At 39.8% G+C, this 16,413-nt stretch overlaps 1 protein-coding gene across 1 annotated transcript in view; it reads right to left on the bottom strand.

Moving 5' to 3' along the window:
- The window catches only part of ptprsb (protein tyrosine phosphatase receptor type Sb), a 100,750-nt gene that overhangs the window by 63,873 nt on the left and 20,464 nt on the right, over positions 1 to 16,413 (bottom strand). Inside the window, exon 2 of the mRNA XM_087811511.1 lies at positions 10,685 to 10,880. Within this exon, the coding sequence (XP_087667637.1) occupies positions 10,685 to 10,811 (127 nt within the window). The 5' untranslated portion in view covers positions 10,812 to 10,880. The remainder of the gene's footprint in view (positions 1 to 10,684; positions 10,881 to 16,413) is intronic.

Raw genomic sequence — 16,413 nt, 5'->3', positions numbered from 1 at the left:
ATGTGCTTACTTCCTGGGTATCATCTAGAGGACATGCCGAAGGGCTTCCTGTGGGTCATAAATAAAAGATGGGCTTCACAGAAGCAACTCTCTCCTTCCATCTTTCTGTTGCACTCTGCTGCCTCGCGGGCAGACGACTGAATGCGGCTTCGCAGGTTTGTGTCGGGAGTGTCGGCCGTATAATTGGTCGAAATGTATTCACAAGCAGAGGTGTCACTTTGCACCTGCAAGCTGCGAACACCTTGAGGATTTGTACAAATTCTAACCATCCTAATGAGGTGATTATGTGCAACCTATGAGATCCAGAGCTTGGAGGATCTTCTCGGGCGGAAAAAAAAAAAAACGCCAACAAATGTGTGCTCATCCATTTCGATCAGTCGGTGGCCCCGTTGCCATGGAGGCCCCGGCTTAACTCCTCGTCGGGCTACAGTATCACCGCGGATCCGTCGGGCGGGGGGGTGAAGTCAGGTTGACCCCTTACCATGGCAACCACGATCCCTCCTCCCACTTCCCCTTATGTCTGGGTGGGCGAGGTCCTGCCGCGTTGGATACACTTCTTGCTCTAAAGCAGCCCCGAAAAAAGCAAACCTATCAAATAGTCAGCAGCAGTTTCTCAAGCCTTTTTGCACGTCTTCCCACTCGGCTCACCTCTCTCCACTTTACAGCTTTACCGCCGCATCCAAAGGAATACGGCGTCGGGGAAAGTGCACTCTTTTCTTAAAAAAGAACTGCGGTGCCATGCAAAGTGGTTTTGATTTGAACAGAAAAAAACTGTTGCTCCTTAATATCCAATCAGAAGTCGTCTAAAGATGGCGACAACTAAGGTATGGAGAATATTTCCCCCCCCCCCGTCGAACTAGAGGCAATCAAAAGTGTGGAGGGGGGGGAAGAAGAAGCGGTTTCATTGAGGCGACAGGATTACGAATGAATTTCACATGCCTCCCGGAGCTCAAACATGGGCTTTATGTTGAGCTCGGGATATTTTCTGTGTTCTCTTAAATGTGCTTCAACACCAATCCTCGCGCGAAAAAAAAAAAAAAAAAGCCCGACCCCACTGGCAGTGTAACCACTTAAGCCTCTTCCGAAAGCCACGGAAAAGCCCCACAAGTTAACGGCTCTGGACGGATTTACCCTAAACTTTCTTTTTTTTTTTTACGTTTATGATTCTGGTTCTAGAGAGAACTCTGGACGATAACTAGTTAATAAGTCGTTTTCATTCTTTCTGACGATACCAGCCGGAGCAATAATCTGAACCTTGATCTTCCGTTTTTTTTGCTCCACGTTAGGAAAAACAGGGAGGGGGAATTTCTGTATAACATGAAGAACAGCTGGTGTTGCATATTGCATCTGTAATTCCATGACGGAACTTGTGGCAGAATTATTAAGAGCAAGCAGCTGTGTCCTGACAAGCCACGGTTAATAATGCATCCCTTCCTGTTTGCGTTGTCAACATCAGATTTATCAGCGTTTCACCCCCAAAAAAACTAAAAAAATAATGTAGGAATGTTTTCCTCAATTGTATCCATGGGGTAAAACAATTTTCAGATGGTGTTTAAACAACAGTCAGTTTAGATCAAGGCAATTACACTCCCTGAGGGGCCAGGTTTTATTCTGAAGGGCCGCCAAGCTACAGTAGGGACGGAGGAAAACAGCCTTGGCGCGATTAGACAACAAAATAAAACTAACAAATTTCTGATCAGTGCCCTGGTTTTATCTATACATTAGCGTCTCATGTTTTCTAGTCAATTATAGATTTTATTTGTGAGTGTTACTTTACTCAACCTGGTGCGTTCATTGTTCAAGAGCTAATCTGCTGCTCCAGAGCAAGACTCGTCGAACTATTTTAGTCTGGTGTGAAAACACAATTGTTCTCACCCGTTAGTAATTTCAGTGTTTTTTTCCTTCATCTATACGTGTTAGATTACATCTTTTTCTTCATATATTCACATATTCAAAATCACTTTTAACTTCTATCCAGGTGCATTCGGCCCAGGGCCGGGTCTAGACAGGCATGTATGAGGGGGCAGCCACAAGTCTTGAGGGGGCATTGTGCTGTTACTTACTTACTTACATGTAAGTTTGAGGGGGCACAACATTTATTTGAGGGGGCCAAGCCCCCTCTTGCCCCTGCCTAGACCCGGCCCTGATTCGGCCGTTGCAAGAACACGAGAGAGAGAGCAGAGTCCATTATGACGTAATAGTGGTTTTCACTCCTCCTCCATCCAGTTGTAGTCACACCCTGCTTTGTTTATACAACGAGTCCCTTGATTGATGAATAATAATCACAGCAGGGTGGGCGTGGTTATGGTAAACAAGATTTCACCCCCAGAAAAACAAAGCATTTGAAGTGGGAGGGGCTTAAGCACATTTCGTAATGTAGATATTTGAATTAAAAGATAGTAGTTTTGATGAGTACAATAGTAAGTAAGTAAGTAAGTAATTTTTATTTATATAGCGCTTTTCCAGACCAGGGTCACAAAGCGCTTAAACAATCAAAACAATATTCAATAAAGTATATACTTTAAAGATCAAGATAATACTGAGAACAACACAGGAGTTCCAGAAAATCAAGGAAAAGCCTGAAAAAATAGAAATGTCTTAAGATGTTTCTTAGAGATCAAAGCTCTATTTAAGACACACTTAAATCAACACTTTAGTTGACCTCTAAGTGTTTGGTCAGGCCGAGGTCGTCTTTTTTGAGAACAACTGTTAAACTTTAAGAATGTACTTTTATTACTGTACTTTATTTGTTGTATAAAAAGGTTGCAGGTTCAATCCCAGCTCCAGACAAGCTTGTGTCGTTGTGTCCCTGAGCAAGACACTTGACACTCTGATTGCTCCTGGCGCAGGTGTGCAGCCTACTCCCATCAGTATGTGTGAATGGCTGTCAAAAGCACTACCGAATTTCCCATCCCGGGACTAATAAGGGATTCTAATATTGAATATGTGTGATATGTCTTGTCATGTATAGTCTAAACATCTTAAATGTAGCATAATGTTTAGTAACCTAGTCTAAAATTAGCAAAATGCTAAAATGCTAAATAAAAATAATCAATTAAACATTTTACTTTTGCGGTTGGATTAAAACAAACATTATTTGATTTGATTCCCTGTCAAGAATCCTATAATAGTTTTACTTTTTTACCTTTAAAAATAAAATGGATGTTGGTTTAAAGAGAGGGAAATGTAAATTTGAAAAAACCTTTTCTTCTTAGTACAGGATAAATGGTTTTACACACAGAAAGAAGCCACCGAGCATTCCAGCGCATTTAAAATTTAGCACGGTGTCAAATATAGACCAGACATGATTTCCTGCTCCAGTGACGTTAGCGTCTGGAGGCTACAACAGTAGCCGGAATGATTTCTTCAGCGTGTTTCATCCGACGTCGACGACACCGGCAGAGGACGTACCTCTCTCAGATAATCGCTTTGACTTCCCATACAAAAGACAACTTAATCGTCTCGACGGAAAGAAGAGTGAAAAGCCGTTCAGGAACGACATCTCCCCAGGTGGCTCGACGAATCAGGACCTTTTGTTTTCTTAATAACTCACCTACGACATAAGCCACTCAAGCTTAAGAGAGCTGCTGCTTCACATTATCCTCATTTGTGCTTCACCTTCCAGGGTTTTGTAAACTGTCTCGGAGGATTCAAGCGTCTCCCAGACAATAGATTTGGTTCTCAATGTGGATTCAAAAATTCTTGTTTACTGCCTGGAATTAATCCAAAGTCAAAGTCACCTTCTCCTCTGCGGGTGGGAAGACTTTATTTATAGCTGGTCCACATTTTGTTGGACTCATGATCCACACCTGAAATTGGTTTTTAATGATAGTTTTTAATATCATATTCACCAGAGTCATGTTTGCAAGACTTGTGTATATATAGCACTAATCTCATGATATGATTTGAAGCGATATAATTGACTCATGACACAATATATTTCGATGTATGTGTGTAACGGTTTTAGGAAACACTGAAGTTAAGTGACATGTTGTGATAGTGTCTCTCTCTTTTTGTTGTATTAATAGAACTAGAAATATGTCCAAACATCAGCTCTAAAAGCAGCTGGAGTCAATAGTATCCTCTCGTCCTCAGTCATCACCAGGATCTACTTTCTCTAGTTTCTTTAGCTTCAGAAGATATAATGACATCTGCCATCTGGTGGCCGGAAGTTTAATTCAAACAGTTAATTGTAAATTAAAATATATTTTATATTTTATTTTTTACACACTTTATTGGATATAAATACAGAAACATATGTGATATAAAATAAACAATACAAAAATTTGAAAGGAAAAATAAATAAATATAATTTGGTACATATAAAAATCTTATAATTTTAATTTACACACTTAATTGAATATAAATAAAACAAGAAATATATATTAAAATATAATATATTCATTTGAAATCCAAAAATAAATATATACAAAATGTATATGTATAAAAATCGTACTATTTTATTTTACGCAGACTTAATTGAATATAAATGAATAAAATAAATATGATAAACATAATGTATTCATTTGAAAGCTTAATATAAATTAATAAATACAATTTTGTACATCTAGAAAATTATTTAATTTTAAACACACTCAATGGAATATAAATAAACCAAAAACAATTAATGACTATAAATAAATAATTAAAAAATGTATACAGTGCTGTAAAATTTCGGTGTAATGTGGTGAAAGATATATTTATATAGTTTTTTCTCACACCACTAGTATAAAGAGTACTTTTTGTGCAATAAGTTCAGCAAGAGAAAATAAAAAATCGACACAAACAGTCGGATCAATTCCTCGAGACCTAAACACGGAAAATGATACTTTGCTCTCATAAAAACACAAAAACTAAAATGGTAAATCATCTGCTGTAGCTCGAAATACCCTTTTGCTTGAGTGCAGCAGAAAGAACTCCTCGCAGGAAAAAAACAACTTCAATTCATCTGGAAATCCTTGGAAAGAAGAAAGAGCCCGGAGCCCCCGAACAATGAGGGTCTCCTGATCAATACTCAGTGGGACCAGGGTCCCTGAGGAGCTTTGAAATGATCTCACATGGACACGCATCATTGTCGGAGCACCTGGGATGCAGCTGGAGCTGAGAATTTGCACCCAGGAGGTACGATGGCGGTTTCAGGATTCTCGTTCTTTTGATGCTGCTCGATGGTCATGTGAGATTTAAAGGGTCCTTTTTTTTTCCAAGCTAGTTTAAAGTGTTGACATTTGACAAAAAACTTTTAATAACTTGTGAAGGTCAAATATTAAGTCATTGGGAAAAAATAAAATACTGGAGACGATGAGTTTAGAAACCTCTTGGAAACGCCATTAGCCACTAAATCCCAAGCCAGGGCCCGGTACTGGTCCGTGAGTTGTTACCGGGCTGCACCGAAAAAATGTAATTCATTTCATTTCTTTCTTCTTTTTCTCATTTGTTATATTGTGTAAAAGGACCTGATTTTCAACTTTCTTTAAAACGTAAAAATGCTTGTTTAGTTCAAGTTTACTCAAAAGATAAACCTGTTAACTAGTTAATATAAGTGAATCACAAACTCTATATGAGACTATTCATTTATTAACGAAAAACTAGTCGAGAACTCTTGCTGATTCAGCTTTATTGTGAGATGTATTTTCAACGTACCAAGTCTTTTTTTCTGGTTGTGCTATTTTATTTTTTGCTGTATCTATCTGAAAGTCAGTTCTGTGAACGAAATGCCCACATTAGACCAGGCCCCTGGTCCAAAATAAGGTGTGGGACCCCTGGCTCAGATCATGGTTCACCCCTTGCATTGTTGATAAAGTATATAGCTTTTTTTTAATAATATTTCTTCCCAAATAGGTTACTCAAATTCATCATGTTATCAAAAAAGATTCAGCGGAGGGAAAAGTTTCTCTTATTTCAGCACCTGAAGAAGAGCTCATAACAGTTGCAAAGTTCACTAATACATAGGGCTAAGTATTAAAATGTTTGCAAGTGTTTTGCACTTGAAATTGTTATTGTTTATTTTCTTGTAAAACACATTGGGGTGTAAATTTACCGAAACTGAAAAAAGAAACTCAAGATTTGTACTTTGTTTAATGTAATAACTTTGTATTAGAATGAATCTTGTACAATTGGTATCAAATAACGTTATCATTCATTGATCAGTTTCTAAGTAAAAGGTGTTGGTATTTGAACTGGTATTGACAGTTTGTGATCGATACCCAACCCAACCGATATACAAAGTATACTCCGAACAGGAAGCATTCGTAATATACTTGAATATGTGTTTCAGTGAGTAGAAATAAGTTGTACTTGAGATTTGTGTTAAGATTTAAGTAAGAAATTAAGAAATTAGTTGTAATTGAGATTTGTCTTGAGATTTCAATTGGTATCAAATTAAGTATCGTTCAATGAACAGCATTGAAGTAAAAGGTGTTGGTATTTGAACCGGTATTGACAGTTTTTGATCAATAACCAACCCAACCGATATACAAAGTATACTCCAAACGGGAAGCATTAGTAGTATACGTGAATATGTGTTTCAGTGAGTAGAAATAAGTTGTACTTGAGATTTGTGTTAAGATTTAATTAAGAAATTAGTTGTACTTGAGATTTGTCTTGAGATTTCAATTGGTATCAAATTAAGTATCGTTCATTGAACAGCATTGAAGTAAAAGGTGTTTGTATTTGAACCGGTACTGACAGTTTTTGATCAATAACCAACCCAACCGATATACAAAGTATACTCCAAACGGGAAGCATTAGTAGTATACGTGAATATGTGTTTCAGTGAGTAGAAAAAAATAGTACTTGAGATTTGGGATAGACGGTGGATTACTGTATATATAATAATTTGGTTGTTTTTTGTTCAATTTCACAAATTAACTTTTACATTTTTTCAAAGAAATGTCAGTCATTTGTCAAAACCATTGACCAACCATTTGAACTGGACGACAAGTTTGAGGCTTTAAAGAGAGTTTGATCAACTCTGTCTCAGAACATCATCAAATATTAAACACAGGATTTTAAAGACTTGATCATTTCTCTGATTAAGTTTTCTCTTTCTCCCATATTTAAAAACTCCTCCTGGGCTCAAAAGCACCAATCAAATCGGTGAAAATATGGGGTAGGAACGACCAAATGTTGTACTTTTGAGCAAGGCAGGCAGGAGATGTTTAAAAGAGTAATGATGGGGGAAAGTGGAGCTAGATTCATATCTGTGACTCAAAAGCGAAGCCAGTTAATTAACTTTCCAGTAATTGAGTTTCTCATGAAAAACACAACATATTTTCTTCTTCATAACTATGGAGGGTGTTTGTCGGTGCTGGATCATGAAAGGTAAAGTTGATAGAAGATAAATCTGGATGATGTAAAGATCGTGTTCAAGTCCTTCTGCCTCTCAAGCCTGTGCGCGTTTATGTTGTGTTTTATTTTAAGATAAAAGTCAAGAGGCTTTTTCGGCAGTTTCTGCCTAGAAAAGATAAAATGTAAGTTGGCTCGCCGCCAGAGATATTTCCACCGGTTCAAGTCCAACATGTTCGTCTTCCTCCTCGGTATGTTTAAAAATACTCCCGGTATGACGTCGGGCGCTCGTCTCCGGTTGCACAAATTGAAAACTGTGTTACACAAGCTCGTCTCCTGATCTAGATGTAACAAAGGTGTGTGTGTCCACACGTGCGTGGGTGTGTGTGTGTGTGTGGACGGAAATGTGTGTAACCGATGTGATCACGAAGAAGATGAGAAACATGCTGACAGAAGGATTGGCCTCATCAAAACACATCAACAACGCCACGGTCTGCCATTGACGGCTTGATTTCTGGCGAACAAGGACCGACTCACACGGACCGTCTCAAAAATATATGCGGTAACACAACACATGCACACGATGTAAGTATTCACACTGTATGCTTTTTTCACACCTTCAGTGAATTTACACTTGATAATGTACCAGCTGGGATTTTTGTCGGAGCAGAGACGTCTTTGATGGAAAATGCGACCAATGTCACACAACATGGTTTCATCAACAGTTACGCCGATGATACCATGTTGTACATGTGGAGGCAAATGTTTGTGTTTCGCTTCCTTCCTGTGTTGCTATTAATGAACATTCAGGTTCATATTTAGTTTGTTCCCACGGAAGTGGAGGTCAGATGAAATATATTTGTATACTTTTAAAATAAATTAAAGGTATTGATTGACAAAGTTAACAATAATAATAATGTTAATGATAAAAGTGTATTTTAAAAGCACTTTTATTGCATTTGTTTCTCAAAAATGAATTTCAAATGAGAACTAATTAAGATTTAATTCCAAGAAATATATAATTATTTTCCATTTTTTAACATAATCAAGCCTCACTTTTTTTCCTCTGAGTTTTTCCTTTTTAGAAATGTGTCCTTTTACATTTTTGAATACAATAATTCTAATTTATTTTACTGAAGCAGTTGCATTGTCCAGTTTTCAATTATTAAATTATTATTCATTTCTGAACCTTTTACATCAAACTTTCGCAATAATCTCCATTAATTAATCAGTCATAGTTAGTTCCTTTAATATGTATATATATATATATGTGTGTGTGTGTGTTTGTTGTTCCTGTTTGCAACTTGCCTCATCGTTTTTTGTGCGACACATGTGAGGACAAACCAAATATACCATATTCAACCTGGTCATTATTTATTGTAATTTTCAGTGAAAAAACAATAGTTCACTGTGAAAACCTTTCACTAATATATAATAGAATAGCAGAATATACTGTATTATAAAAGTAGTCATGTCATAGTATATGATTCTTTGTGATTATTTAATTAGAGTTATATATCATGCTCTATATGTGTATGTACTGTATATATTAATATATATATATGTATATATATTAATCTTAAGTTAGTATCTCTGACTTTACTGTTTAAAGTTTTTTCCCATGTGTTCTTCTTGTGCTTGAGTTGTCGGGTGAAAACGATGGTCAGTCACAGTCAGAACTGGTCATTGATTTGTCTGGTAAATCATATTATACTTTTTTCTTTGTGTTAACTTACAGCACTTTATATCGACCCGACGTTATATTTTTAAGATGTAATTTGAGACAAAAGAAAAGCAATATTCAGCTCTGCTGCTGGAAACTACTATTGGATCTCGAATACAGCAGAACGTAAATGACCTGCTGTTTGAAACAAAACATTTACTTTTTTGTTGTTAGACGATATGTTCATCTGCAGCAATGATGGATTTAAATAAGAAACATCAGTTTGAGGAGTTTTGTTTTTTACTAAGATTTATATATGAGATTAAAAAAGATGAATTAATTATTGATCATGATCAATTATTACCTCGTGACTGTACTAGTTACACCTTTAAGTGCTTTTTTCTTATATCTCATCTATTCTCCTTCTTCTACCCGTGCTTTATCCCTTGTGTTGTCTCTGGGTCAAGGTGACCCAAGGGCCATAAATACATATGCAGTGGTGGAGGTCGTTCACCTTGACCCAGAGATAACACAAGGGATACCACAAACACAATTGTTTTCGGGTTTTCGGGTCACCTTATCCCTGAGATAACAAGAGGGATACCACAAACACATTTGTTTTTTGGCATGTGGGTCACCTTATCCCTGAGATAACACAAGGGATACCACAAACACGTTTGTTTTCGTTACTTCGGGTCACCTTATCCCTGAGATAACACGAGGGATACCACAAACACGTTTGTTTTCGTTACTTCGGGTCACCTTATCCCTGAGATAACACAAGGGATACCACAAACACGTTTGTTTTCGTTACTTCGGGTCACCTTATCCCTGAGATAACACAAGGGATACCACAAACACGTTTGTTTTCGTTACTTCGGGTCACCTTATCCCTGAGATAACACAAGAGATACCACAAACACATTTGTTTTCGGACCTCTCCAGGTCACATTGACCCTAAGATAACACAAGGGATACCACAAACACATTTGTTTTTTGGCATGTGGGTCACCTTATCCCTGAGATAACACGAAGGATACCACAAACACGTTTGTTTTCGTTACTTCGGGTCACCTTATCCCTGAGATAACACGAAGGATACCACAAACACGTTTGTTTTCGTTACTTCGGGTCACCTTATCCCTGAGATAACACAAGAGATACCACAAACACATTTGTTTTCGGGCCTCTCCAGGTCACCTTGACCCTAAGATAACACAAGGGATACCACAAACACCTTTGTTTTTGGGCCTACAAGTCACCTTGACCCTGAGATAACGCAAGGATTAATTAAAATGTTAATAAATCATTAGTTAATTCTTGATCATGATCAATCGGAGACTAGTTACACCTTTAGATCCGTTCACGATCCTCTCTCTCCTCTATTCTTTAACGTCACGTCGGCTTAAAAAATCCCTCTGGCGACCACCGTCATTTCCCGCCAATTATCACGTCTAAACAAATACATTTATTGCCCGTTTTCCTTTTCAGTCGCGCGGCAGCAGCTGCGACGCGTACAATTAGCAGCGTCGGAATAGATGAATAGATTAACGTCAACGTGACGGAGAGGCCGCCATCCAAAGAATGTCGAAAGCTGCAGTGCGTCTAATGTACTAATGTAAACGTGCGTCCAGGTGAACGGATCCGCTCACGTTTATTTGAAATCTATGTTTAGGAAATGTTTGTTTTTCCTCCACGTAGGTGTGTTGGCGTGATAACACAGGAAGTCGGTCGTACCTAGAGCGCCGTGAGCGCCGTGGAAATCCGTGAGCAGGACGACGAGCAGCAGACTCAGGGGTGAGAGGCCGAGGCGGGACCCCATCGTCATCGCGCTCCGAGCTCCTCCCGTCCTGGGCTGCGTCATGGGTGCTCGGCTGGACGCGAGGGGAGGGACGACCACGGGGGGGCGTCACTCGACAGGGGTGTAGGCACTCTGCAGAAAAAAAAAAAAACTCACATGTTTGTTTTTGGGCCTTCGGGTCACTTTGACCATGAGACAACACAAGGGATACCACAAACACATTTGTTTTTGGGCCTTCGGGTCACTTTGACCCTGAGATAACACGAGGGATACCACAAACACATTTGTTTTTCAGGCCTTCGGGTCACCTTAACCCTGAGATAGCACGAGGGATAACAGAAACACATTTGTTTTCGGGCCTTCGGGTCACCTTACCCTGGGATAACACAAGGGATACCGAAAACACATTTGTTTTCGGGCCTTCGGGTCACTTTGACCCTGAGGCAACACAAGGGATACCACAAACACATTTGTTTTCGGGCCTTCGGGTCACCTTGACCCTGAGACAACACAAGGGATACCACAAACACATTTGTTTTGGGGCCTACAGGTCACTTTGACCCTGAGATAACACAAGGGATACTACAAACACCTTTGTTTTTGGGCCTACAGGTCACTTTGACCATGACACAACACAAGGGATACCACAAACACATTTGTTTTCAAGCCTTGATCCAGAGATAACACAAGGGATACCACAAACACATTTGTTTTTGGGCCTACAGGTCACTTTGACCCTGAGATAACACAAGGGATACTACAAACACCTTTGTTTTTGGGCCTACAGGTCACTTTGACCATGACACAACACAAGGGATACCACAAACACATTTGTTTTCAAGCCTTGATCCAGAGATAACACAAGGGATACCACAAACACATTTGTTTTTGGGGCCTTCGGGTCACTTTGACCATGACACAACACAAGGGATACCACAAACACATTTGTTTTCAAGCCTTGACCCAGAGATAAAACAAGGGATACCACAAACACGTTTTTTTGGGCCTTCGGGTCACTTTGACACTCAGTGAAAACATATTTTTTCCTCTGATTCATCATCCGCGGTTGAAACGTCATCACGGCGCCGCTGATCCAGTCAAGAAAAGTGAAGATAAATTCATGCTAATGCAGGATTAGGTCTTTTCTGATTTAGCCGGAGTACTTCTGCTAGCAGGGGTGGGTTGGGGGGGATTAGCGGCTCAAGTGGACCCGCTCCGATTGAACTAATACCAAAACAAAAGGCGGGCGCCGCTCACCAAGTGGAATAAGACGCTCTTAAATTGTTTCCATACTCCCTCGCTAATGACTCGCCTTTCTTTCCGGCCCGTGAAATGATCCGCGATGATAGATTTAAAAAAAAAAAAAGAAGAATCTTCGTCTGGTTCTGACGCCCGGAATAATAATTTCACTTTAGCTTTGGCCTAATTCCTTAAAAGTACATTTCATTTATTTCCAATAGTGGAGGCGCGAGCGTGATGGATGGCGTGGACGCGGCGCCGTTAATGGGAAAGTGATGAACAAAAGGGGGGAGAGTGCGGCGGCGTGGACGGGTAAAGCTGCAGAATTTAATAACAGTAAATGTATCATAAACTGCTTCATCATTTGCTAATCTCTGCTTTAAGAGGGGAAGAGGGGGGGGGGGAGAGAACGGGGGAGGAGGGGAGCTCTCCATCCATCTTTTTTCTCCTTTTTTTTTCCTGCGTTTATTTCTCATTAAACAAAAAAAAAGCCAGTCATCTGGACGTCTGCACATAATTCAGCTCTGTCTGGGATAGATGTTTTTCGACAGCTCCAGCTATGGGAGTCAATAACTCCTCAGTGCTGTGGACTCGACCCCTGACCCCCCCCCCCCCCCCCTTGACGTGTCGGGGCGCAGGTGGAGGAGCCTGATGAGAAAGAAGTCTTTGTTAGCGGCTCATGTAATGAACGACGTCCCTGTAGACACCAGTAATAACATGTTTGGATCCCAGATGAGCATCTACTGTTAGCGCTGCTGTCCGTTTCTATTGACGACCACAGAAGATATCATGTGAAAAAAAAGTCATTTCAAAGGCTTGAATGTAAATATTTGCTGATTTAGTTTTGTAGTATTTGAATTTTTTTCTTTATTACATTTTTTCTTGATATATAATATGTATTTTTTATTGTTTATTTTTCTTCTTTTCTTCTGGTTTTATTCATATACATTTTTAAATGTGTCATATTGATACATTTTACTTCACTACAAATAATTGTGGTTGAACTTACTGTATAGTATGGGATACCACAAACACATTTGTTTTGGGGGCCTTAGGGTTACCTTAACCCTGAGATAACACGAGGAATACCACAAACACATTTGTTTTCGGGCCTTCCGGTCACCTTGACCCAGAACAACAGAAGGGATAACACAAACACGTTTGTTTTCGGGCCTTTGGGTCACCTTGACCCTGAGATAACATAAGGGATACCACAAACACGTTTGTTTTTGGGCCTTCGGGTCACCTTAACCCTGAGATAACACAAGGGATACCACAAACACGTTTGTTTTGGGGGCCTTAGGGTTACCTTAACCCTGAGATAACACAAGGGATACCACAAACACATTTGTTTTGGGGGCCTTCGGGTTACCTTAACCCTGAGATAACACGAGGAATGCCACAAACAAATTTGTTTTCGGGCCTTCCGGTCACCTTGACCCAGAACAACAGAAGGGATAACACAAACACGTTTGTTTTCGGGCCTTTGGGTCACCTTGACCCTGAGATAACATAAGGGATTCCACAAACACGTTTGTTTCGGGGCCTTCGGGTCACCTTAACCCTGAGATAACACAAGGGATACCACAAACACGTTTGTTTTTCGACCTTCGGGTCACCCTGACCCTGAGTTAACACAAGGGATACCACACACATGTTTGTTTTTGGGCCTTCGGGTCACTTTGAACCATGAGACAACACAAGGGATTGCAAAAACACATTTGTTTTGGGGCCTTAGGGTCACTTTGACCCTGAGATAACACAAGGGATACCACAAACACATTTGTTTTTGGTCCTTCGGGTCACCTTGACCCTGACATATTTAGATCTGAGATGAATATCTACTGTTGGCGCTGCTGTCGGTTACTTTTGACGACCACAGACGATATCATGTGAAAAAAAAGGTATTTTAAAGGTTTAAATGAAAATATTTGCAGATTTTTTTTTTAGTACTTGAAGTTTTTTCTTCATAAAATGTTTTCTTGTTTTTTCACCTTCTATTCTGGTTTTATTCATACATTAATCATATTTAAATGTGTCATATTTTGGTATTTTTACAATAATACAAATAATTGTGTTTTCATCTATATTATGAGGAATTGTTCTAAAGAATTGTTAAATTATTTTGTTTTTTTTTGTTTTTAATCAACCCTTGCAAGGTCGCGGGTTCATGGAACGTAATATCGAATGAATTATTATGATTATTTTACTTTAATCAGAGGGGATTTTCAAGATTGCAAGAGAACATTCTCATTATTTTTTGCCACTTTTAATCTTTTTTTATATTTGCCTTATAGTTTATTCATGTATTTTTCAATTAACTGTCTTTGTTGATGTTGTCATTATTATTGTTGTTTAGGTTGTTTCCATATAGTAACAATAATATAATTGTTAGTTTTATCTAATGGTCTATTTTTGTGTCGTTGTTTTGTTTTGTGTGTTTGACGTGTTCATGTTGATTTTATGTTTTTTTATGGCTTTATGTGACCCAGAGGCACGAAAACAAATGTGTTGGTGGTATCCCTTGTGTTGCCTCTCGGTGAAGGTGTTTTCTGGACTTCGGGTCACCTTGACCCAGAGATAACACAAGGGTTAAGAAACAAATGTTAAAAAATCCTACCTCGATATTAGAATCAGGGACAGATTTAAAAACACTTTATATTTACAGCTAAAAGTCTGTTTTATATCTAAAATATAAATATCAGTTCTTGACATTTACATCATAATGTTATACTGTGACATTTCCAAACACATTCAATTATATTGTCAAAAAATATTGATTCAAAATGCTTTAAAAATAGGCTTAGATGAAAATAAATGACACGTTAGATTGTTGAACTATAGATCGTTGTTTTTACGAAGACAATCCTACAAATATTTTTGAAAAGGTTGTGCGTTGAATTCCTGCTCCTTTTTTTTCTCAACCCTCTGAGAGAAAATAATCATTTCTGTCCTTTTAATATGAAATAACTTCCTCTTTATCGACTACAATTGCCATAAGTTGATATAAAACACATTTATAATTCGTCAAACAGCCGCCGACCTCATCGCACACATGACCGTCTGCCATCTTCACTCCTAAAATAGCTCCTCTGAGATGCAGGGACGTCGAACCCGATACGGACTCCGGTCTTATCAGGGTAACAGACGACCAATAGAAAAGCTTTCAGCGTCGCCTTTTCAATTGAGCGCCGCGATAGCGAACAATCGGATCAGCGCCGATCCAGCCACCATTGGCAGCACGTTAAGTAAATTAGCCTCTTAACCAAACTCAATTTGCCCCGTTTTTAATCTGACTAGGGACGCGGCTCTACGCCGGGGCCACGTTGCCCGAAGGTTTTTCGACGCCGTGTAAGACAAGACCGAAGCCCCCCTTTTTTAAGCACCGGTGACCTCGGTCTCACCCGGTCTATCAAGCGCTTCCCTGTTGTCTTTCACCTGCCGACAGACCCCGGAGAGCTCCCTCGACACCCGGCACCTTAATCCTTAATCTCACCCCTGCCTCCAGTACCAGTCCAACCCGACTCTCTCCTCCCTCTCCTCCCTCTAGCTAAGCCGGTCTCTTGGAGTCATCTTTTCGCATCATCACTCTCTTTCTATGCACACGCTTGGATCGCAATCCTATTTCCTCTCCGCAGCTGCCCGGCCCCAGCTGTTTGAGGGTCCATTGACGCCGATCAAACAAAAGGGTTTAGAGCGTCCCTACAGCTGTGGGGTCGGCGCCTGCCAACGAAAAACGAAAAAAAAACGCCGATCCCTGGTACCAGACCGGACCGGACCGGTCGGAGTCAGTGCTGGTGTTGATAGCCGCCGCCGCGCACCAGAGACGACAGTGACACGGAATCACCGTGAAATCACATTATAGCGGGAAACGTTTCATCGTCGTGACTCTGATGTTTGTTTGAAGTACTCTCTCGGTGGGATGTCGCTGTACTCTGCTCCAGTACACAATATTACTTCAACAACGTGTCATTTGAAGTATTAACAACAACAGGGGCCTCATGGTTAACTCGTGGTCTGAGAGGTTGCGGGTTCAAATCCCAGTTCTGGACGAGATTATGGCGTTGTGTCGCTTTACCCTGATGGTTGAGCTAGCGCGCTGCATCGCAGCCTACTCCCATCAGTGTGCATATTTTAGTGTAAAGCGCTTTGGATGCTGAATAAGCATCGACAACACTATATAAGTAAGAGCCATTTACAATATTTCATTAAACTAGGTTCCCATAATGCTTTGCCGCCCAGCCAACCCATCACAGCCGTCGATTACTTTTGAAATGGCAACATAGACTGTCGAAATTTAAACGCAGTGTTGTATTGTAGCGACTAATCCGGCGTCGCTAAATAGAGCGGTGCGTAGAAAGGCATCATGGGAGTTCACTGTTTTGTTAGCAGGTGGTAATTAGGGCCTCAAGTTCTGCGGTAATGT

Source organism: Callionymus lyra, chromosome 16 (assembly GCF_982586985.1).
Source record: "Callionymus lyra chromosome 16, fCalLyr1.hap1.1, whole genome shotgun sequence".
Taxonomy (NCBI): Eukaryota; Metazoa; Chordata; class Actinopteri; order Syngnathiformes; family Callionymidae; genus Callionymus; species Callionymus lyra.
The sequence above is the reverse complement of the archived record's forward strand: the minus strand, read 5'-3'. Positions and strand labels throughout refer to the sequence as shown.